Raw genomic sequence first — 20,077 nt, forward strand, 5'->3', positions numbered from 1 at the left:
CTGTGCCCACCTAAGCGGCACTGAGCCACCCAGGACTGAGCCACGAGATGCTGGCCACGGGCACACACGTGTCCTTGCAGCCATAGAGCCGGTGTCACCCTGCCTGCCACCACCCTGGAAGGACACAGCAATAAAGGGTACGGCAAAGACGACCCACTCAGGGCAAGGGAGGGAAGAGAAGGGTGTTGGCAGATTTGAAAAGGATGCCAGGCACCCCTTCCCTACAGCTTTCAGGAGGAATTAAAAGCTTAATTCCTTTGAAAATCCCAACCTGGGAGCTGTGGGATTCCCCTCCCGCCCACCAACACTTCCTCCACAACGAAATCCATTAGTGTAATCAGAACCAGAGATCAGCATGGAAGGGGAATACCAGAGAGCAGCCTGTGCCATGGCGGGAGGCAAGGGGAACACAGGGAGGAGAAGGGGCAGGAAGCAAAAATGCAAAGAAGGGGGGAGAAATAATAATTTGAAAGCAATGGATTTGGAATGCATAAGGGAGGAAAGTGTAGGTAGCGTTGGAGACAAGGAGCAGTGTTTGAACCCTCTGCCTCAGAACTCTCCCTGCCTTTCATCTCCCTCTCTACAGCTCAGGATAGGGAAGCCGGGCTCAGCACAGGCAGGAAGAGCTGCCCACAGCCAAAATCTAATTCTGGCAAAGAAATCAGCTTCACTGCCTGTCTCGGCTGACACCTGCAGAGCAGTGGGCTGAGGGTTTCCTCTAGGGTGTGTACACAGCAGGTATTTTGGGGGGGTAGATGCTCGGAGAGTGGCACCTCTCCCTCCCTACAGCGCTTCCCAAGAGTCTGTCAGCAGCTCAGAGGCAATTAATTTTAACAGCATCTCATCCAGTGAGTGCTGGTGAGCAAGCCACTTCACAAATGCACATATACCACACACACACACACTTATACACACACATATATGAGCACAGAGATCTATAAAAAATATATTTTTAACTGTGAAAAGTGTGTCTGGGAAAGATATTTCATTTCTCTTGAAATTGAGGGCTTAAGTAGGATCACTGAGGCTGCTGGAAAATTTCCACCACTAGCAGGAGCCCTGTTCTGAGCCCACTCCCCAGCTCCTACCAGCCACTATCCATCCTTGTGTCTGAAATCCAGCCAAATGAGAAACCAGATCCCTTCAAAATGAGCTGGAATGAACATGAAAATCCTTTTCTTTTCGCATATGCCCTCTGGGATAGATAAAAACGTCCTCAACACTTGGTTGCTCAGAAAAAAAACCCACAATAACACAAGTGTTATTTTTCCATGATACTAGAAAAAACCAGGAATATCAGAAAACAATGTTCTCAACCTTGTATTTTATCAACTGAGGTAACTGGCAGCTTTTTTTTACTTTTTTTTTTTAACATGGATGGTTTATCTCTGTAGCATACATCTGATAGTCACAGAATACTAATTTTTAACTGCATAAAAACTCCTTTCCCATTTCAGTTGCTCAGACTGGTTACTTGTGATATGAAAGTGCTACTAAACCTACAGTCCTGCAGTCTATACCAAGAAATCCACAGCCCTGTTCACTCCTTGCATAAAAAACACATTAAAAAAAAAAAAATCCACAGCAAATTTGGATCAGATTCCTTCCCCTATCAGAAAACAGGGCACAACTGCTGTTTTTGTATCACATTTTGCCAAAAAGAAAATAAATCCAGATGAACTTTATTCTGAGATGTGAAAACCACCTGCCTGCAAAGCAGCAAAACCGTGCCCAAGTTCAGTGACACTCGGTGGGGGTAGCAAGACTTTCTCCATCCATCCCATCTAGCTCTGAAATCCAGCAGCTTTCAGCAAAAACAGAGAAAAAATGAAAAAATCAACCTGTACAGCCCCTCATGACTGTACAGCCCCTCATCTCAGACATGAGAGGTGGCTGAGCAGAGAGTGGCTCAGTGAGCAGCTGGGGAGGAAAACAGGGGGGAAAAAAAGGGGAAAGTTTGCAGGAAAATCCCCCCATGACCAGTCCAGCCCCACTGGCTCAGCCACATCGACTGCCCAGCAGCACCATTCCTTCAGCAAGGGCAAAAGCAGCTCCAGTGTTTCAGAGACACTCAGCTAAAACAGATTTAAAAGCCAGGATGGCAATGGCTGTACCTCAGGCTACAGAAAATATACAATACAATGAGGAGCCTGGTGGTTATTCCAACCTCCTGCTCATACACGGCGTCACGCTACGGAAAGACAACTGAAGACAGTCCCTTGTCAGCATTTTTACCACAACACTTTTATTTTTATCTGCAGGAGATACAATTTCCAGCCTGAAAATAACCCCATTTTAACACATTCACAGCACAGATCTATCCTCCTCCACCTCTCATGGTGAGGATAGATCTTGCTAACCCCACTCCACATACACAACCCAATCCCTGCTCCTCTTCTTTCTGATTTTCCAAGGGACAAAAAGTAACAAATGAAGCAAAAAGAAGACATTTGGGGCTCTGCTCTAAGCCCACATGATTCTAAAGTAAGTCCCCAAACTTCTGGCCATGGTGACAAATAAGCTGCTGGTGCTCTCTGTCCATCTGTACAGCTCCTTGGAGAGACTGGTGTCTGTATTTAATGGGAAGCAGGAGTTTTACTCCTACTGTACCCAAACTATGTGTGGGTTTAAAATTAACTGTGCACAGATGCCTTTACACAATCAAAGCCTCAATATTTCTTTTGTTCTGAAAAGGTGATTTTTAGCTAGCAATGGGGAAAAAGACAATTAAAAAAAAATCATTTTTTCCTTCGATGGTAATTCTGTTAACGCTGAGAGAGGCTAAGGGAAAAAAATGCTCGAAGTTAAAAATACCTAATTGACATTTTTAAGAGCATGTATATGTGTGTGTATACCCACACATGCAACCACACATGTACATACAACTCCACAGCCAAAACAAACAATACATTCATATTTAAATGCTACTGATGCCAGATAAACTGGAGCCAAAGATTATTTTAATTTTTACCTGCACTGAATTAAAACCCAAACCCAGTTAAGAATATTAAGTTTTCTCATTGCTTTTAACAGCTAAGCAGTCATGGTATTTCACTGTAGGAGAGCAGTAAATGAAGATTTGTTAATGATGAACAGAAGTTGGTTAAGCAATTTGGTTTTTAGAGACTGATGTATGTAACAAGACAGGTTGAGGGGGGTGTGAAGAGGAAAGGCTGGAGAAGGGAGGGAGTAAAAACACACACTTAAAACAGTCATTTCACTTTGTAAAAATAAACAGCATGATTTTCTCATAACACCAAGCAGGCCTACAGCATACAAAGCAGGCTAAGTACAGGCAGACTTTAGACAGCTACTGGGTCATTAACATCTGATTTCTGTGATCTGTCCAAATTCTGGAGGTTACTTATTTTTGAGTGTCCAATTTAAGACTGTACCTTTAATTTTTTTTTTATTGTTTTTTTTTAATAAGCCAATTCTCTTCATTGGAAGATTTTCCCCCTCCATGTGCTGTGCTGTTGACTCCAGAAGTGCTTATGAAAAATTAAAAAGTATTACAACTATCACATGGGAATGTGTAGGGAACTGGTTACCCCTCACTGCTTTTTTTTTTAATTGGGATAAAATCATCCTCCAAATCAGAAAAAGAGAACAGAGAAGAAGGCACTAAATTCTAAAGGAAAACAGAGTATGGAGGAGGAGAAGGAGGACTTACGGGTTTTTGGTTTCAGAAAGCTCAAGGAATTACCTATCCTGGTGGGTTTTAACCCACATCAGCAGTTTCCTCTCCAAGGTCACTAAATTAAAAGCCACAAGTTTTGCCTCTTATCAGAGTGGCAACGTGATGTTTGGTCTTTAAGAAAGCAGTGTGTCCCCCCCTCATCTATGTCAAACCAGATTGACAGAAAACAGATTTTTCTGCAGCTAATCCCACCTTTGACACAGATACTTCAGGGCCAAGCAATATCCCTGACACAGGGACATTTCTGCACCGTGGCCCAGAAACCTTTAAGGTTTGCATCTTGGACTCTCATCTGCAAATCCTTTCCCTGGCTGGGCTAAGGGGTTCTCCAAAAAGTTGTTCTGCAAACAGGAAAGCATTTCTGGAGTCCTCAAACACACACACACGCACGTGCAAACCTTCCAAGCGAGACTCTTCATGGACAGAGGAGAGTTGAAAACGGACAGCAATCATTTTCAAAACTGAAATAACCAAGAGAATGCAAAAAAGCTACGTGTCATTATTCATGGAGGCAACATCGAAACGTCTGAGGCTGACAGATGACATAAAGAAAAGTTATTTTGCCTACCTACATAACAATGGTCAAGGTTCAGGTTCATGGCTAGTGACCCTCGCTGAGAAGTGTCTGCCCTACAACCAGCCAACCACTTTGCTTCTTTAGTGCAGCGTGAGAGCAAATGCAAGAGACCGACACAGACATTCAAAGCATCATGGATAGGGGCAGGGGTGAAAGGGTTGGTCAAGCAGCTGCAAGGAGAAAGCGAGCACTTCTAGAAAAGCTGAGGTTATTAATCGGTTTAGTATTCAGGGAAAGCCATTAGAAACCCTATTACCCAAATATCCCTTCAAGAAATGCTTCTGACAAAAAAAAAAGCAAAACAAAACAAAAAAAAATTATTTTCAGGAAAAAAAAAAACCCCAAATTGTAACCAATAATCCCTTCCCACCTCCCTCTCCGTACCCACCTCCCACCCCAGGGGGTTTTGCATCTTTGGTTTCCCCACCATTAAATGACACCCCAGTGGGATTTACAATCATTTCCCCATTTGTTTCAGATTCCCCAACCTCCTCCCGTACGCCCTCCCCTCCCCAGACTTTATCCTATAAAATTGGGATTTTTAGTTTATTTCTTCTAATAAAGCAGACAGGTTACTTGAAAAATAAACAAAAGGACAAGTTACCTCTCTGCTTACCTGGAGCAAAACCAAAAACCAAACCCAAAACCCTCCTCAAGAACTTGGCACCTAAAAGGGATTGATATCCTCAAAATTTCCAACAGCAGCAAAACAAACAAAGAAAAGATGCAGGAAGGAACAAGGAAGGAAAGAATGGAAGTTAACGCAGACTCTTCATGGAAATGTGGCAATCTCAACTTTACATAAAATCCACTATCCCCACAACTTTTTGGGCTCTCTAAAGAACAATTTTTACTTTTTTTTTTTTTTTTGACACATGTATTTCTCTTTTGGGTTTTCTTTGAAATGCACTGATGGGTCCAGCCCAGAGCCACATCAAACCAAATCAACATTCTGTATCTTTCTTCTGTGTTTGATCATTTTCTTTCTTTTTCTTATTTTTTTTTTCTTTTTTTTAGCTTTAATTATCTTTCTTTGGAGGTTGGGTTTGGAGGGAAGAAAAACCAAACAGGTGCACAGAGGAAATTAACATCAAAAAACTCAGGGAAAAAAAATCCAAAAAAACCAAACAAAAAAACTACCCAGTCCTATTTTTCAATTAACAGCCCTGAGCAGTGTAAAACACTAAAAGGCTTTTGCTGGGCTACATCCAGCTCTGCCACGTAACTTAGATAACAACTGGGGATGCTCTTGCTTTGCATTCAGCCCAGCCAAGCTACTTTCTTTCGGGAGCTGAGGGCTCATTAAAATGACCTTTCCCCATGATTATTATTTAATGAGTGCGCTCTAAAACAGAAACCCCTTGTGCCTCTGGAGGAAAAGTCTCAAGTAATCTCTTTTCCCACTGAAGTACTAATGACAGGCTGACAAAAAAAAAAAAGCTGCAAGAAAAAAATTGGGGTGAGGGAGGGAAACTGCAGAGTCAAATTTAATGCAGTAATTGCCACATCCTTGAGCACCGTGGGTTACGTCTGGGCATCTGTAAAAAAAAAAAACCTACCACCCAAAAAGAGACACAAAAACTTGACATTTACACTTTAAAAAATTACAAAGAAAAATTTCTGGCTGTTAAATACACCCTGCACACTCCTGCAGCAACAACAAGGAGCCAGTGCCTCCATGTTTTATGTGCCTGCTTGCAGAGAGTCTATTACGAAACAAACTAAGAAAGATAAAACCAGAAATGGGTGAACAAAAAAAAAAAAAAAAATAACTTAAAGGGGTCGGGGGAAAGGGGGAAGCCTAGGCTTTATCTGGACAAAGGCAGCAGGGATATTTGAATAATAGAGAGTACCCCAGACTAGGTTAATTCCAGTTCTACTGATGGGGAGTGGGAGCAGGAGGGGGATGCAGAGCAGGATGGAGTGAAGCGGCAACCTAATCGCCTGATAAGAGACACAGCAAGAGAGACAAGGTACACAGGTTTAGTTAAAAATGAACTCGGTATGTTTAATAAAGCTTGGTAAACCAAATTGCAGTACAAACATCAAGTCACACGGCCACACAACAGTACCCCGGTAATAAAAAAAAAAAGAAAATAAAAGGGGAGAAGAAATAAAAAAGAGGGGGGGAGAATAAAAGAAAAAAGGCAGAAAAAAAAGGGGAGGTAAGAAGCAAGAGGGGAAAAAGAAAAAGGGAGGGAAAAATAAAAGGGGGGGAAAAAGGAGAAAAAAAGGAAAGTAATTAAAAAAGCTCCTTTCAAACTTCAACAAGGCTCATGCCAAAATAAAATAATAATAATTAAAATAATAATAATAATAATAGTAATAATAATAATATAATGGTGGTGGTGGCAGCAAGGAAGGAAGTGAGGTTAAAACTGAAGGGAGGAAGGGAACAGGAAAGTAGGGAGAGGTGGACACTAAAAGCCAGTCGATATAAAAGCTCTAAAAGAGCCAGCCAGTAAAAATATCACAACGATACAGATACAAAAAGGATAAAAAAATAACCGTTGGGGTGATAAAGCAGGCTACGCTGCCAAGGACAAAGATGGCCGCCCTGGCTCCGACCATCAAAATGGCTGACCCCGGCCCGCCAGGCCCCTCGCCCCCACCCCGCTCCCACACGGCCGCGGCACGGGGTGCGTTTGCTATAAATTAATAACCTTGATCGAACGAGTCCTCCGAGGAGTCGCTGAAGGAAGATCCCGCCTCGGCCTCCCTCAGCAGCAGGCAGAAGGGCTGCTTCCGCCCCGCCGCCGCCTTCGGCCTCAGCGGCCGCCCGGCCACCGCCGCAGTGCGCGGAGCCGCCCTGGGGCCGCCGGCCGCCCGGCCGCCCTTCCTGCCCGTCGAGCTGTACAGGCCAGGCGGCCGCGGCTTGGCAGCGGACGGGGGCTGCGCTGGCCACTCGTCCCTCAGGGATCCCTCCTCCTCCTCCGAGTCCGTATCTGTGGTCAAAGCGGGTGGGAAGAGCGTTACGTCACTGAATGGGGGTTTTGGGGATTTTTTTGGGGGGTTTTGGTGCCACCGCTGTCCACCCCTGCCCAAGTGCTCCGTCATAAGCCTTGTGCTCAACAACCATAGAAATTAACATTTCCTACATTCTATCACAAATGTTCTCCTCCATCTCCTTGTCTTCCCTCAAGATCCAAAGAGTGTTTTTAGCTTGGCAAGAGAAAAATGAAGCAAACATTTCCACTATGAAAATGTCCACCAAAGGCACAGTAACAATCAACTGTCAACAACTGGACCATCAACCTGAATTTGCCTTGATTATGGCGATACTCAACACTCTTGACCTGAATCTCCTTTTCTACATGAACCAGCTCTCGCAAAGGGTTTTCAACACGTGTGGTTGGAGCAAGCCCAGAGGCCAAGAAGGCAGGATGTATAACTCCAAATGTCTGACTCCAAACACACTGCCCCAGATGCTCCAAGGCGTACACCGCAAAAGGGCAGGCACCAAGCCGCTCCTCGGTCGGTGAACCACAGTTTTACAAAGCTCCTAAGCCTTGTGGGCAGTGAGAAGTTATCCAGCCATCCCCTCTGGTATCTGATGAGAGGGGAAAAAAGCATATGGTACCCCTGGATGCAAGAGAAGTGGGTGTAAATTGTCACCTCCTCGTCGGTGGACATGCCCCCAGCTCCACAACGTTACAGACGTTGTGGCATCACTCCCCAACTCCAGTGCACTGGGTTGTGGAGAGGAAGACATGAAGAATGGCAAGTTTAGGAGACTCAAAGCCCAAATATGCGTATTATTTTGGACACCTGACTTTTCTTAAAATTTGTGGGAGTAGGATGCTCGGTTCACCCTTTGGAGCTATGCCCGAAGTTTTCAGGACTCAAGACAGAAAATCCTGAGGTCAAGAGGCAGAAGGATTTGGCACCAGTCCCACTTCTCCATATGAGCAGCCCACCAATCATGGGAGGTGCTGCCATATGCTCGACCTGCCTCCCCAAATTCACCATGCCTGAGTGACTAAATGACAGGCTGAGGCCCTTCTCTTGAACCTGCACACAGCTGAAAAACCAAAGCTGAGCTGTTTCCTCAGTCGCAACAATCCTGAGCTGAGACCTGAGTGACAAAGGGGAACATTCCTACTCCAGGAGACTCACTGGACAGTGGTCCGATAGAAGCTCTCTTAGGTCTGGAAGGGAGTTTTTGCTCATGAAACCACAGTGCCAAGTGTGAAGGCACTGTAAAAGCTCCCTCTGCATGAGCCAAGGCTTTAGCTCCAGCAACAGCCCATCCTTCCTATTCCTGTTAGCTGCAGAACCCACAGTTTAGGAGATATGTGTCTGTCCTTGGGAGTAAAGCACACTCAGGAAGAGAACTGCTGGGTAGTGTGTACAGCACAATAAGCCAAAGGCTGTGTTCAAGTCCAGTGGACACAATGACTCCTATTTTGCCATCTAAATGGCTAATTTCATGCCAAACATTTGTTCCATTGGAGAGTCACTAGCTCATCTTCCCCATTAGTGAAATTTCTAAACTAGTGTTGCACCAGGAGATATATTTGTTATGCACACAAACACCCCATAAACGTTTTAACATGGTTTTAAATAGCTGCAAGCAAAGGGAAAGATGTGTGTGCAAGTGAGCTGAGACCATTACACAACGGTCTCAGACCATAAACTCTGCCCCAATGTCTGCCTGAACTGTTAAAGACTCTCCTATGTTTGGTTCTACTGTTTTCCCAACACAGTCAGCAATTCAGATTTTTCCTTCTGTAACAGAGGTCAGTTGCTGGAACCTTCACCTCAGGCACACTCTGGGTTCAGAACTAACAATAACCACACTGATGTGGGGTGGGGACAAACACCGATGAGACAGATGGGAAGGCTCAGCACAGCCAGCCAGGAAGCAAGCCGTGACACTGAAGGGCAGGAGGATGCTCAGGAACATCAGTGTCACTGGCAGGCTTTTCCTTTCCAACAGATTTCACGGCATAATCCTAAAGCCAAGCCAAATGAACTCAGCAAGGACTTCAAAAGTCAACTACCTCCCAGAGAAGAGGCTCCACCTGCTCATCTGACAGGTAGAAGAAGAGTGTCTACTCCCACCAAAAGCAAGAACATGGGTCAACTTCTTTAAGGGTTTTTCCCCACTGATGATGAATACAGTACAGGTGAGGAAGAGACACACTGATCGTGGCTTCCCCTTGGACAGCAAGATGGGCAGACAGCCCATGCTGACCCCAAAGATGCAGCAGCAGCCACTGGGAGGAGGTCACTTTTCACACTTGAGCAAAACCAGACCCATCTGCAAGACCCCTTTCAATAGGCCAGAAACTCCCACCACAACCCCTCCTAAAGATAGAAGAGATACAAAAGAGGTTACTTACTGTAGGAGTAGCTGCTAACTTCAGATATTGCTGGTGAATGGGAAACCTTGAGCTGATTTTTGACTTTTAACCCCACCTCCATCTTCTTCATTTTGGCAGTCACTTTGTTTTTACCTTCCTTGCCAGTTTTCAGTGACAAGCCCAGGTTCTTGGCCAGGCTCTTCTCCTCCTTGCTTGGCAGAGCCTCATGAGCTGGGAGGTACCTGCTGCCACCTCCACTGGTTTTGAGCTTTCCCCCAGAGCTGTCAGCAAACTTGAAGGGAGATTTGAGCTTGTCTTGTTTGGTGAGAGACAGGGCCTTGTCAAGCTTGCTGGCCAGCTGCTCCTGATCTGATGGCACCTTCTTCTTTTTGAGCTTTAACTGCCGAGGTGAAAGGAAGAGACAAGGTGAGCATAGAGCAGATATGGCAGACCTGAGGGATTTTAATAGCCCTCCAAATTGCCTCATGCATGTAGTTAATCAGTCTTAGCCCCAGTTGCCATAACCCACCATGGTTCTAGGGAGGAAGAAGAGGAAGATGTCAGCAAACAGTAGAGTTTTACTCTTACTGAGCACTACAAAATTGCAAGATTAACATAGGAAACCTGAATGTTCTTCCAAAACAAGTATGTTCATAGAACAACATACTTTGGCATTCTTTTTTCTCTGCACCACCTGGTTTTTAGGGTATGTTTGGGTTGGTTTTACAAGCTTTTCTCTAAATCACAAGGATTAAAAATCTTCTTTACCCAAGACCCAGCCAAATAAATACGGATTTCCACATAATCAACTAGCTCCACAGGCTGGAATGCCAGAAAAACCCAAACACCTCTCAGCATGAGGATCAGCACCACTGCACTACAGCCAGAGCTGTTACATCCTTTTCAGTATTTTCTTGCTTCTTGAAAAAAGTAAATATATTTTACATGTGCTACAGCTAGATAACAGCAGCTCTAACTCAGTACTTTGCCTGCTTGCATTTTGGACTTCAGCAGCAGCTTAAAGCTCCAGTAAATATCTCATTGCCTCAACAGGAGCAGAAGAAAATCCTGCATTTGAAATAGCAAGGTTGTGCTCCCATTCCTCCCTTGCTTTGGGAGATCCATTTCCCTGTGCTCTCTCAATAGGCAAAGGGGTAAGAGAAGCCCTGCTCTGGATTCAGAGCCAGTGCAGCACTGAATGCTCTGGCTGGCTCCAAGGCACTTGACTGCTGCCTTCCAAAGAGGTTCAACCTCTGTAAGCCAACATTAGCCCCTCCACTGCACACAATCCTCTCTTGAGGAGCATCTAAACCCATGTGGACTGAAAAGCAGACACTGAAAGATCAGGAGTCCAAGCCAACACCAGCAAAGCAGGAAAGAGATGGGCTTTTGGCCTGTGGCTCCATGTTTCCCATGAGGGCACTGACCTCATTTGAGAAGCTGGGAGCCGCATCGTGCTCTTCCCAGCTTGGGTTCTTCCCTTTCATCTTGCCACTGCTGCTCTCCACATCCTCGTCCTCCTCCGGGAGGGCCCCTTTGTGCCTCTTCTTCATGCCCTCACCAGTCTCAGAGTCTTCAGAGAGTAACAAGGACTTGCTCAGTCTGCAAGCCAAGCACAGGACGGGTCAAGGTGGGGGAGCTTTCCTCCTTGTGGTTCCCACCAAGCTCAAAAGTGAGGTTAAATGCCTCCTAAGACAGTGGGGATCCTCAGTGGGAGCCAAGTCTACTGTGAAGTGACAGCAGTTTGAACAAGGTTTCCCACCAAACTGGAGAGCCAAGGAGCCCTTTGTGCACACTCTTGGCCACCAGGAGAGATGAGGGTGCCTCAAATCAGAGACCAGCAAAGTGGTCTCTAAAAGGCAGTGCTTGGTGTCTTGGTAACAGCCACCAAAAAGTGCCTGATTTGGTATAGAGCAGCAACAGGGAGGACTGACAGCTGAGGTGGCCCTTAAGGTCTTTTCCCACTTCTACTTCCATGGACTCTGGAGGTGCAGAGAGAGACTTCTGAGGCCCAGGGAGGTGCCTCACTGCCCAGACACTTGCTTTGGTTGCTTTGGTATGAGCTGGAGGTGGCAAGGAAGTGCCACATGGGGTGACAGGGAGGGACAAAGGCACTGCAAGGACTGGCTCACTCCAGTCTCCAAGTCCGGCCCCTAGTGAAAGGCACTTGTGATCTACGTCATTGGACTTGCTTTGGGATTTGGGGGGAAAGGAGAGGGTAAATAAATAAGAAAATAAAATAAAAATAAAGTAGGTGAGACTATAAGCACATCTTTCCCGGCTCCCCAGCCATCTCCAGTAACTATGGATGATCAGTCAATACCTCAAGATTCCTACCAAGCTTCCATTTCAAGCTCTCATTTGCTGCCTCCTTCACACTAAGCCTGCTGGTCAGACCACCACCACAAAGCCACTGACACGGGGCAGCCTCCTCAGCTTCCAGGCATTTCCCCCCCCTCTATCCGCTCTGCTGACCTGCACAGACAGCTAAACCAACACCAAAGGCCCTGGACACTGGCTGAGGGTGCACCTCCATGCCCCAGAGCAGCCTGATCCAGGGACATGCACACGCAGCACCCACACATGCACAACTCCAGTGCCTCCAGATGCCTCCAGCCTGTCCAGCCACCCAAACACGAAGAGCAAAACACGGAGCCACCGAGAGAACAGACTTTCAGAAGCGTTGGTCAGTGGGAGCTGGGCACCTGAATCTGATCTGCAGTCTTGAAAAGAATATTTGTGAAAACGTGGAGCACGCAGGGAGGCAGTTTGGAAATGCCTTCCCATTGGAGAGGCCATCTATGGTAGGGTAGATGGCCAACAATGGTGAGATCCAAACAAGAGCAGCTGGACTTGTAAAAGAGTAAAAAGCAGAGTACAGAATAATCCAGATGCTTGAAAGAGGGATGTCAGGCAAAACCAGCTCCCACTGATTCAGGGAATAGAGACAGAAGAAACACAGCAGAAAGGTCCTACAAAGTAGATAACCTGGAATAACCCTGTCCTTCCTGGTTTTGACATCAACACCACTGCAATTGACTCTACAGCACCTGATTGCAACATCTGCTCTCCTAAGAGCACACGAGGACACGCTCCCCAACTCCAAAACCTCACCTACAGCTCCCTGCCAGCCATATCACCTCACAGCTGCTCAACTCCACCTGTCCTACCTGCACCCAACACCAGACACACACTCTAGCTGCGGGGAGGGAGGGCGCTGGCACTGCATTCCCACCGAAAGGACACACTCACGTTAACAGCACGCGCTTCCACCGCCGCAGCCAGCGGCCGGCCTGCCAACACAACGAGCCCCCGCTGCATCCGAGATGCTCTCCCCAGGTCAGACCCTGGCACAGTGACCCTGCCATGTTCCCGTCTTCCCCAAATTCCAGCCTTACTTTCCACTCTTGCTGTCACTCTTCCCTCTCTCCTTAATGGGTGACAGAGCGCTTGATCCAAGTTTCCTCTTCCTGGGCCTTCCAGGGCCTCTTCTCGCCAAGCTTCTACTTTTCTCGTCATGCTTTTCCCTTTAAAAAAACCACACGCTTCACTGTTAACCAAGGCAACAAAAAAAACAAAAAAACAAAACAAAAAAAAAGCAAATTTTGCAACCTAAAAGCAAAACAAACAGGGAAAAAAATAAAGAAAATAAATCCAAAAAGAAGAAAAAGGGAAAATAATTAAAAGAAAGCAAGCAAGAACGGGAGCCAACCCAGAACCTTCGCCTGCCACCAAACTGCTAAACTGAGCTGCTGAAGCCAAGGTTGTCTCTAACACAGTCTCCCAGCTGCAGTCACCAGTTACCAGGTTGTTGTGTCACATAGCCTAGGAGTGTGCTGTGCAAAGCTCTGGCGGGATGTACCGGGAGGAGAGGAGGCAGGGAGGGATGGAGGGCAGTTTTCTCTCCCAGGCCGAGAGGCAGTGAAAGTGCCCAGCTGGAAAAAAAACCAAGACTTGGGTGAGCAGCCTTTGACTTACTCGGAGTCCCTGCGGCGCTGCAGCTTCACCAGCTCCCGCTGCTTCTCCTTGTAGCGCCGCTGCAGCTCCGCCAGCCTCATCCTGTAGTCCAGCTCCATCGCATCCATGTTCTCGATGGCTGATTTGATGGAGTACATCTGGGGTGGGGAGGCAAGAGAGGGTCAGGACATGTCCAGAGGGTGCACACTGGGTGCCCTGGCAATGGCCAAGGTGTGCAGCCTGGCAGAAAGCCCTTTGTGCTGAGAGGGGAGCAGACACCCCTTGCCCACCAGCACAGCCCCAGGGTGGTACCCAAGAAAACCAGCAAAGCAAAGATGTTCTGTGGCTTATGCACTGGATGGCATCAGCTCTGAGGGACTGCAGCCCTGGAGGAGAACCTGCAGGATAAAATGCTCTTTTTACCTTGTTTAAAAAGACAGATCACAATATACCCTATCTTGGAATACTTACTTGCTCGGTACAAAATAATTTATCAGTCGCTTCCACAGGGAAGAGTCAGCAAATTAAAAATAAACAAGGAAAAACTCTCCTGCCACTATTTTTATTTATCCTCTGGCAAAAACAGTAACACACTCTGGTTCCACATTAGAACACCACTTCCAGGGCTGCTGAGGGTCCTGCTGAACCCTGATTCACAAACAAAGGAAAAACCTAAATTCCAGCCCACTGACTCCTGTGCAGCCAGGAATGTGACATGGGGGAACAACCAGCTTGTTCTGCTGAATGCAGAGGGGCAGCATGAGCCAGCATGAGCCCCCAAACTGGGGCTGGGACAGTGAGATGTGTGAGTGGATGCACTGGGGCCTTCCAGGCTCAGCCACACTAAGAGCTACTTACTGGTTCATCTTTCTTCTGCATCCAGCTGTACTTTTTGTTGGGATTCAGCTCTCGAGGCAGCCGGATGGTTTTCAGACTTTCCATAAAGGGGGTGGAAAGTACTTCCATGAGCATGTGGGTGCTGGCAGCCAGCAAACTCTCCAGTGTTGGCCGGACAGGGAAACTCTCTGGACCTGCTGGGAAGGACAGAAAAAAAAGCTATAGAAGATCACATTCCAAGACCACTTCTCCACCAAGCACAAGGAGGGGCTGATGGCCCTTTCTCAACTATGGCTGCTCAAGGAGCCCCCAGCCACCCTCAGCCCCCACTTGAGATCCCCTGTTGTACTCAGCCATGGTGTAACTGGCAGTTCCCATCACTTCTCACCTCAGGAAGTTACTGGAAGGTGAGATTCTTTTCGGGACCTGCCAAGCTCTTGGAAAGCGTCATCTGAAGCTACTGGGGCCTCTGGTGCCAAACCCCAACAGACTGTGGACTCAGTGCCTGCCAGAAGGGTGTTGCCCTGGCAGCTCTCAGCAACTGGGGCTCCATTTCCGCTACGCATACCACAAACTGTCTAGACATGGCGAGGGCCTTTGGAAGGGAGAGCAGTACAAAAGCCACACGTAGCTCAGCCTGCTGCAACAAAAAACCCTGCTCCAACCCCATCTGAAGTACCAGCTACTCGTGCAACTCAGAGCAATGCTCTCCTTGCTGCCTGGCTGAGACTGCAAGGGATCCCACCCATGACTCTGCGCCTCTGCCCACATGGAGAGCGCAGGGACGATAAGCTGGGAAACGCAGCGTGGTCCAAAGTTGACCAGACTCCCCACTCAAAACTTACTTTGCATTTCTTGCTTCCGTTTCTCCAGCTCCATCTCTGCAATTTCACTCAGCAAAGTGATCCCTTGCAGGAAGGAGTGCTCCAGGGTCTGGTCAGTTAACACCTCCACCTTCATCTGGGGTGGAGTGACAGTGGTGGTAGTCAACAAGGAACAAGCCTGAGGCATTTCTGTAGCAGCCACCAAAGCATTCATCCCAGCCAGTGGGTCACCCGGCTTGATGTCCAGATCTGGGATTTGGCAAGTGATTGCCTCTTCTGTATAGGAAGGGATCTCTGGCCCCTGCTCCCCCTCCTCAGGAGGCAGGCTGGGAAACTCCCTCACCCGGGGCACGTCAGCGCTCTGCAGATCCATGGCTACAGAGGCCTCCTCCCGCTGGGGCGTCAATTCCATCTCCGGTGGCTTGCTCTCCGCATGCACGAGCAAACCGTCATAGTCTATGTGCATGGAGCAGGTCTCTGCTCCACTCCCGCTCTCTGCCTCAGCCTCTGCTTCTGCAGGACAGGCCACAACCTGGTAAGGAGGTGGGCAGCTCTGGAGGTCTTCCTGCTCCTGCTCCATAGCACCCAGGGCTTCACCTTGGTGCAACAGGAGATTGCAATTGTCCACATTCTGCACTGGGACGGCTGCAGAGGTGGTGATGTTCAGAGTCCCCATGTCCTGCTCACAGATGCTTTCCTGGCTTTCCTCCATCTGCACCTCTGATTTCACCCTCTCTTCCAAGGATTCCTCTTCTGCTGCTGCTTGGATGGGCTCAAGGATTTTGGACGGAGACAAGTGGATGGGCTTGACCTCTGAGGAAAGATCCATGTGCTCAGAGCCTTCAGCAGGCAGCGGGACGTCAGGAGCCAGGCCATCCGCATCAGATGCTGCGGGGGGCTGGAGGAGGTAGGGATAGTGTCTTCCAAAGGAGGGAGGCAGGGACTGGAATGGGTATCCAGGGGGGATCTCTGCAAGATATCAGAAGGGACAGACTGTGTAATGGCTGGGTCTCCAAAGCACCTTCTCTCTCACTAAGGCATAGAGTCAGTTCCCTTTGCTTCCATCATCTCTGGTCTCTTCCCATTCTCAAGCAATAGCTGCTTTGGGCACCTCTCTCCTGACAAGCTGCCACAGGCAGCACCTAAGAGGTCCCTTCTCCACCTTTCCAGCACTTTCATGCAATTGGAGAGAGATCTGCCTCCTACATCCTCTCCCACTGGGACTCCAGCCCTGGAAGAACCAACCCAGGCTCGGCCCAAGGGAAGAAGAGAGCCTACAGCCCCAGGCACTCAGGCACCAATCCCAGTCCATCACAACAGCCCTGCTCCTTCCCTCTCCCCTGCCTTTTAGAGGAGCTATGTGGCTTTCCCTAGGGGAAGGGACAGAAGCAGGAAAGAGCCGAGGAGAAAAAGGGAGGCAGGCACAAACACAACGGGACTCTGCCAAAGCAGGGCTCTCTTACCTGGGAACAAGGCCTGATATGGACCAGCAGCCTCTTTTTCCAGCTCCAGGTCTTTCTTCTCCACGGTCTCGGGCACCTCTTCCTTTGGAGGGATGGCAGGGGCAGGGGGTGGAGAGGCAGGGGGTGGGCTGGAAGGATGGGAGCTGGGGGTGGCGGGGTAGGAGTAGGCTGGCTGCGAAGGTGGCTCCTCCATCTTTTGGATCACCTCAGCTTTGAGCACAGACACGGGTGAGGCCCTGGGAGAGAGGGGAGGTGGACTCACAGCCTTGCTGTAGGACGTGGAGGCGCTGGGAGATAGCACAGGTGGTTTTCGGTGCACCAGTCCCGGGGCAGAGGAGGAAAGGCCTGATTTGGCACTGTCCAGGCTCCGTTTTGTCACCTTCTCTTCCATATCCACACGCTGCTCATTTGCCTTCAACCTCTCCTGTGGCAAGAACAGAGCAAAACTCAGCACAACATCTGGAAAGTGGCACTGACCTACCACCAAGCAAGACCAAAACAAAGTCTTATAAAATATGCAGTAGAATAAAGCACATGTCCCCCAGTGCAAGACCTTTTGAAGACCAATCTGATGGAGGGTGACACTGATCTGCAATAGTTTTGTTACAAATTCCCAGCTCCAAGAGTCATGAGGAGGATGTCTCAGCTTTCATTTGCAGCCAAAGGAAACCATTTCTATTTCCAAGCCTCCAGCCTAGCAAACCCACATGTAAAATGAAGGCTGAAAACCAGAGGACCGCTATAAAAATGAACAGGTGTAAAACACCCAAATGGAAGCTCTTGGCTTCCAAAACTTTTTCATGAATGGGAGCTCTCTCCAGGTGCCGGTGTGACTGCTGCAAGTCCTGCAGCTGCTTCTCTGAGCTGCTCAGAAGGTTTGTTTGGGGGTGACCAGGGATGAAAGCACTCAACTATACAGAGACATCCCATGGGAAGGAAATTTAGGTCTCACTGCTGCTGCTGGGGAGCTCTTCTGACAGCACTGCTCAGTGGCTCTACACCAAACCCCTCCAAACCCACCCTAACTGCAGGATACACCAAATGCTTCATATCCCAGAGACCAGGGCAGGATCACTCAATGCATCCATACCCTTGAGACACACTTGCCACACAGGCACAGCTGCCTGTGTTTTCATTTTCTCCCCAGACACTCCAACTTCAGGCTAGTTTCATGGCCAAGCAAGAAGTTCTTGAGAACATACCACGAGCTGGGCACTCCTCTGCAGCTCCATGGCGTGGGCTGCTTGCTGCTGCAGGATGTACAGCTCGTGCTGCCGCAGCAGCTGCTGATGGGAGAGGAGCTGCAGCTGGTGAGCGTGCTGGAGGGAGCTCCTGGTTGGGGGGTACATAGCGGGCCACAGGGGGGGTGCCCGGTCCATCAGCTCTGCTGTGGAATGAGCAGAGATGCAGTCAGGGAGGCAGCAGGGTAAGGATGGATAAAGGATTCAGGATCGCTCAGGGAAATGGTCTCTAAAGTCCCAGAGTGTAGGGGATGCCAAACACCGGGCTGTGCAGAAATACAACCAGAAACCAGAAGGAAAAATGTGCTGTGTTCCCCTCTGCAGCCCCAATCCCACCACCCCTGTGCCCTAGGGCCACCGGACTTGGTTTGCTCTCCAGCCCTTGGTTTGACTGTCCATGCCTGAGCCTAGGAATAGATTCTCCTAACCAAGGACTCAAACTCTACAGGGTCCTGCAGGGGATGAAGAGCCACTGCTAAGGATTACATGTTTCCATCTCCAGAACACACCTTAACGAGAGGCCCGCTCACACCCACCCCACAGCTGTGGCTGCTGGTCCCCACCGGTAGGTATGATCCTCTCTGGCCCTCTCCAAAGTCTGTTTTTCCCACAGCTGTCAAAGAATGTCCTCTGGGACAAGCTCACATCCTTACCAAAGTGTGGCAAGTGCTCGCTGGGGATCACAACAAGCTGCCCTGACTGTGGGTCTCTGGCAAACTGATAGGCAGAAGGGAGAGCTCCCCCCATGGCAGGGGGGAAGCCTGGAGTCATGCCCTGGTGCAAGGAAGGGTGACCAAGTCCTGGAAGAAAAAACACCAAAGTCACAACTCAGGGGATGCAGACAGCTCCCACCCACACAAGAAGTCATCTAATGATCCAAAATGCCTCTTTCCCTTTTCCCTGAGCTCATCAAACAGCCTGGCTGGGCTGTAGCAACACTTTCCCCTGGATTTCATTGGTGTTAACACCCTCTGGACACTGCTCCCTCCCAGGGTACTCACCGTAGGGGTGGCCAGCCAGCCACATGGAGGGGCTCCCTGTCCTGGGGAGCCAGGGGTGGGCTGCCAAGTGCGAAGCTGGGTCTGCAGACCAGCGCCCGGAGCCCGCCAGGGCTGGGCCTCCTGTCACCATGAGGTTGGAGTTTAAACCATTCGTGGCACAGCTGGAGGGGTGTATTCGGGCAAAATCTGCCAGCTCCTTGCTTTCTCTGGGGATGGAGGAGGCAAGAGAGAGAGAGTGAGGGCAGGTTTAAGTGATGGAGGAGCCCAGGAGTATGGACCAGCCTGCAGAACCACTGTTTTCAAAGCAAGGTCAGTGGCTCAAGGAGAGCTGTGATGAAAGTGTCAAGCCTAGAATAAAACATTCCATCTCTCCAGCCCTTTGGAGCAGACATGGATTTGCAGCTGTCTATTAGGATTGCTCTGCTGAGGACTTGGGATATGCCTATAGCCCCGTGTACCCAGCTCAGCATCCCTCTCCAAACCAGCAAGTTTGGTGCCAGCACCTACACCAGGATAGATGCAATCCCGTCTCCTCTCTGGACTGGCTGTCCCTGAGCTAAGCTTGTGACTATGGCAAAAGATCTCACCTCCCTCCAAGCCTCACCTGAGCAGCTTCTCCTGATCCCGCTCCAAGCGCCCTGCCAGGAGGTGGCTGTCCCGGTGGCGGCTCCTCTCATCCCCACAGTCATCTTCGGAGCGTCCATGTCCTAAGAGACAACCCAGCACCATCAGACAGGAAAAATGGTCTGAATAAAGTTGTCCCCTCTCCTCTGGGCATGGAGCAGAGTACCTGAGAGCCAGTGTACCCAAACACCAGCGTTCCCAAGGATGTTCCAGGTTCAAATCCTGAAAGACCAGGCAAGGCTCTCGGTGTGATCAAGATATTCTCTTGGTAGCACCCAAGTGCATATATTCTGAGGTTCATGCCTCCAAGACATCTAGGAACTACTTGCCATGCCAGGTCAGTCTCCCAGGCCAGCACAGCCACCAGCCTGGGAGCAACAGGACCAAAGGGACCACTGTGCTGAAGGGCAGTTTTCCCATCCCAGCAAGAGCCAAGATGCAGCTAAATCCTGCATCAAACCACATAGTCCTGCTTAGCACATCTCAGAGAGGGGAAGGATTTTAACTCTGCACTTTTCTGAAGCACCTTCTGATCTTGTAAATCAGT

The 20,077-nt window shown here is 48.8% G+C and overlaps 1 protein-coding gene across 4 annotated transcripts in view; it reads right to left on the minus strand.

Annotated features, from left to right (window-relative positions):
* TNRC18 (trinucleotide repeat containing 18) overlaps nucleotides 1–20,077 on the minus strand; it is a 54,751-nt gene that overhangs the window by 13,060 nt on the left and 21,614 nt on the right. Inside the window, exons 4-15 of one of the 4 annotated variants that reach the window (XM_088064381.1) lie at nucleotides 19,511–19,613; nucleotides 18,907–19,112; nucleotides 18,559–18,705; nucleotides 17,867–18,048; nucleotides 16,665–17,088; nucleotides 15,223–16,170; nucleotides 14,399–14,574; nucleotides 13,562–13,698; nucleotides 12,982–13,110; nucleotides 11,011–11,185; nucleotides 9,623–9,983; nucleotides 6,941–7,222 (exon numbers count right to left, since the gene is read on the minus strand). In XM_088064381.1, coding sequence (XP_087920507.1) covers nucleotides 6,941–7,222; nucleotides 9,623–9,983; nucleotides 11,011–11,185; nucleotides 12,982–13,110; nucleotides 13,562–13,698; nucleotides 14,399–14,574; nucleotides 15,223–16,170; nucleotides 16,665–17,088; nucleotides 17,867–18,048; nucleotides 18,559–18,705; nucleotides 18,907–19,112; nucleotides 19,511–19,613 — 3,270 coding nt within the window. Of the gene's footprint in view, nucleotides 1–6,940; nucleotides 7,223–9,622; nucleotides 9,984–11,010; nucleotides 11,186–12,981; nucleotides 13,111–13,561; nucleotides 13,699–14,398; nucleotides 14,575–15,222; nucleotides 16,171–16,664; nucleotides 17,089–17,866; nucleotides 18,052–18,558; nucleotides 18,706–18,906; nucleotides 19,113–19,510; nucleotides 19,614–20,077 lie in introns of all 4 variants that reach the window. The other 3 variants (XM_088064382.1, XM_014252637.2, XM_088064383.1) reach the window with 3 other exon arrangements.

The sequence above is a fragment of the Pseudopodoces humilis genome, chromosome 18, assembly GCF_049639895.1.
Source record: "Pseudopodoces humilis isolate 2021_Gansu_Grassland_sample_001 chromosome 18, ASM4963989v1, whole genome shotgun sequence".
Taxonomy (NCBI): Eukaryota; Metazoa; Chordata; class Aves; order Passeriformes; family Paridae; genus Pseudopodoces; species Pseudopodoces humilis.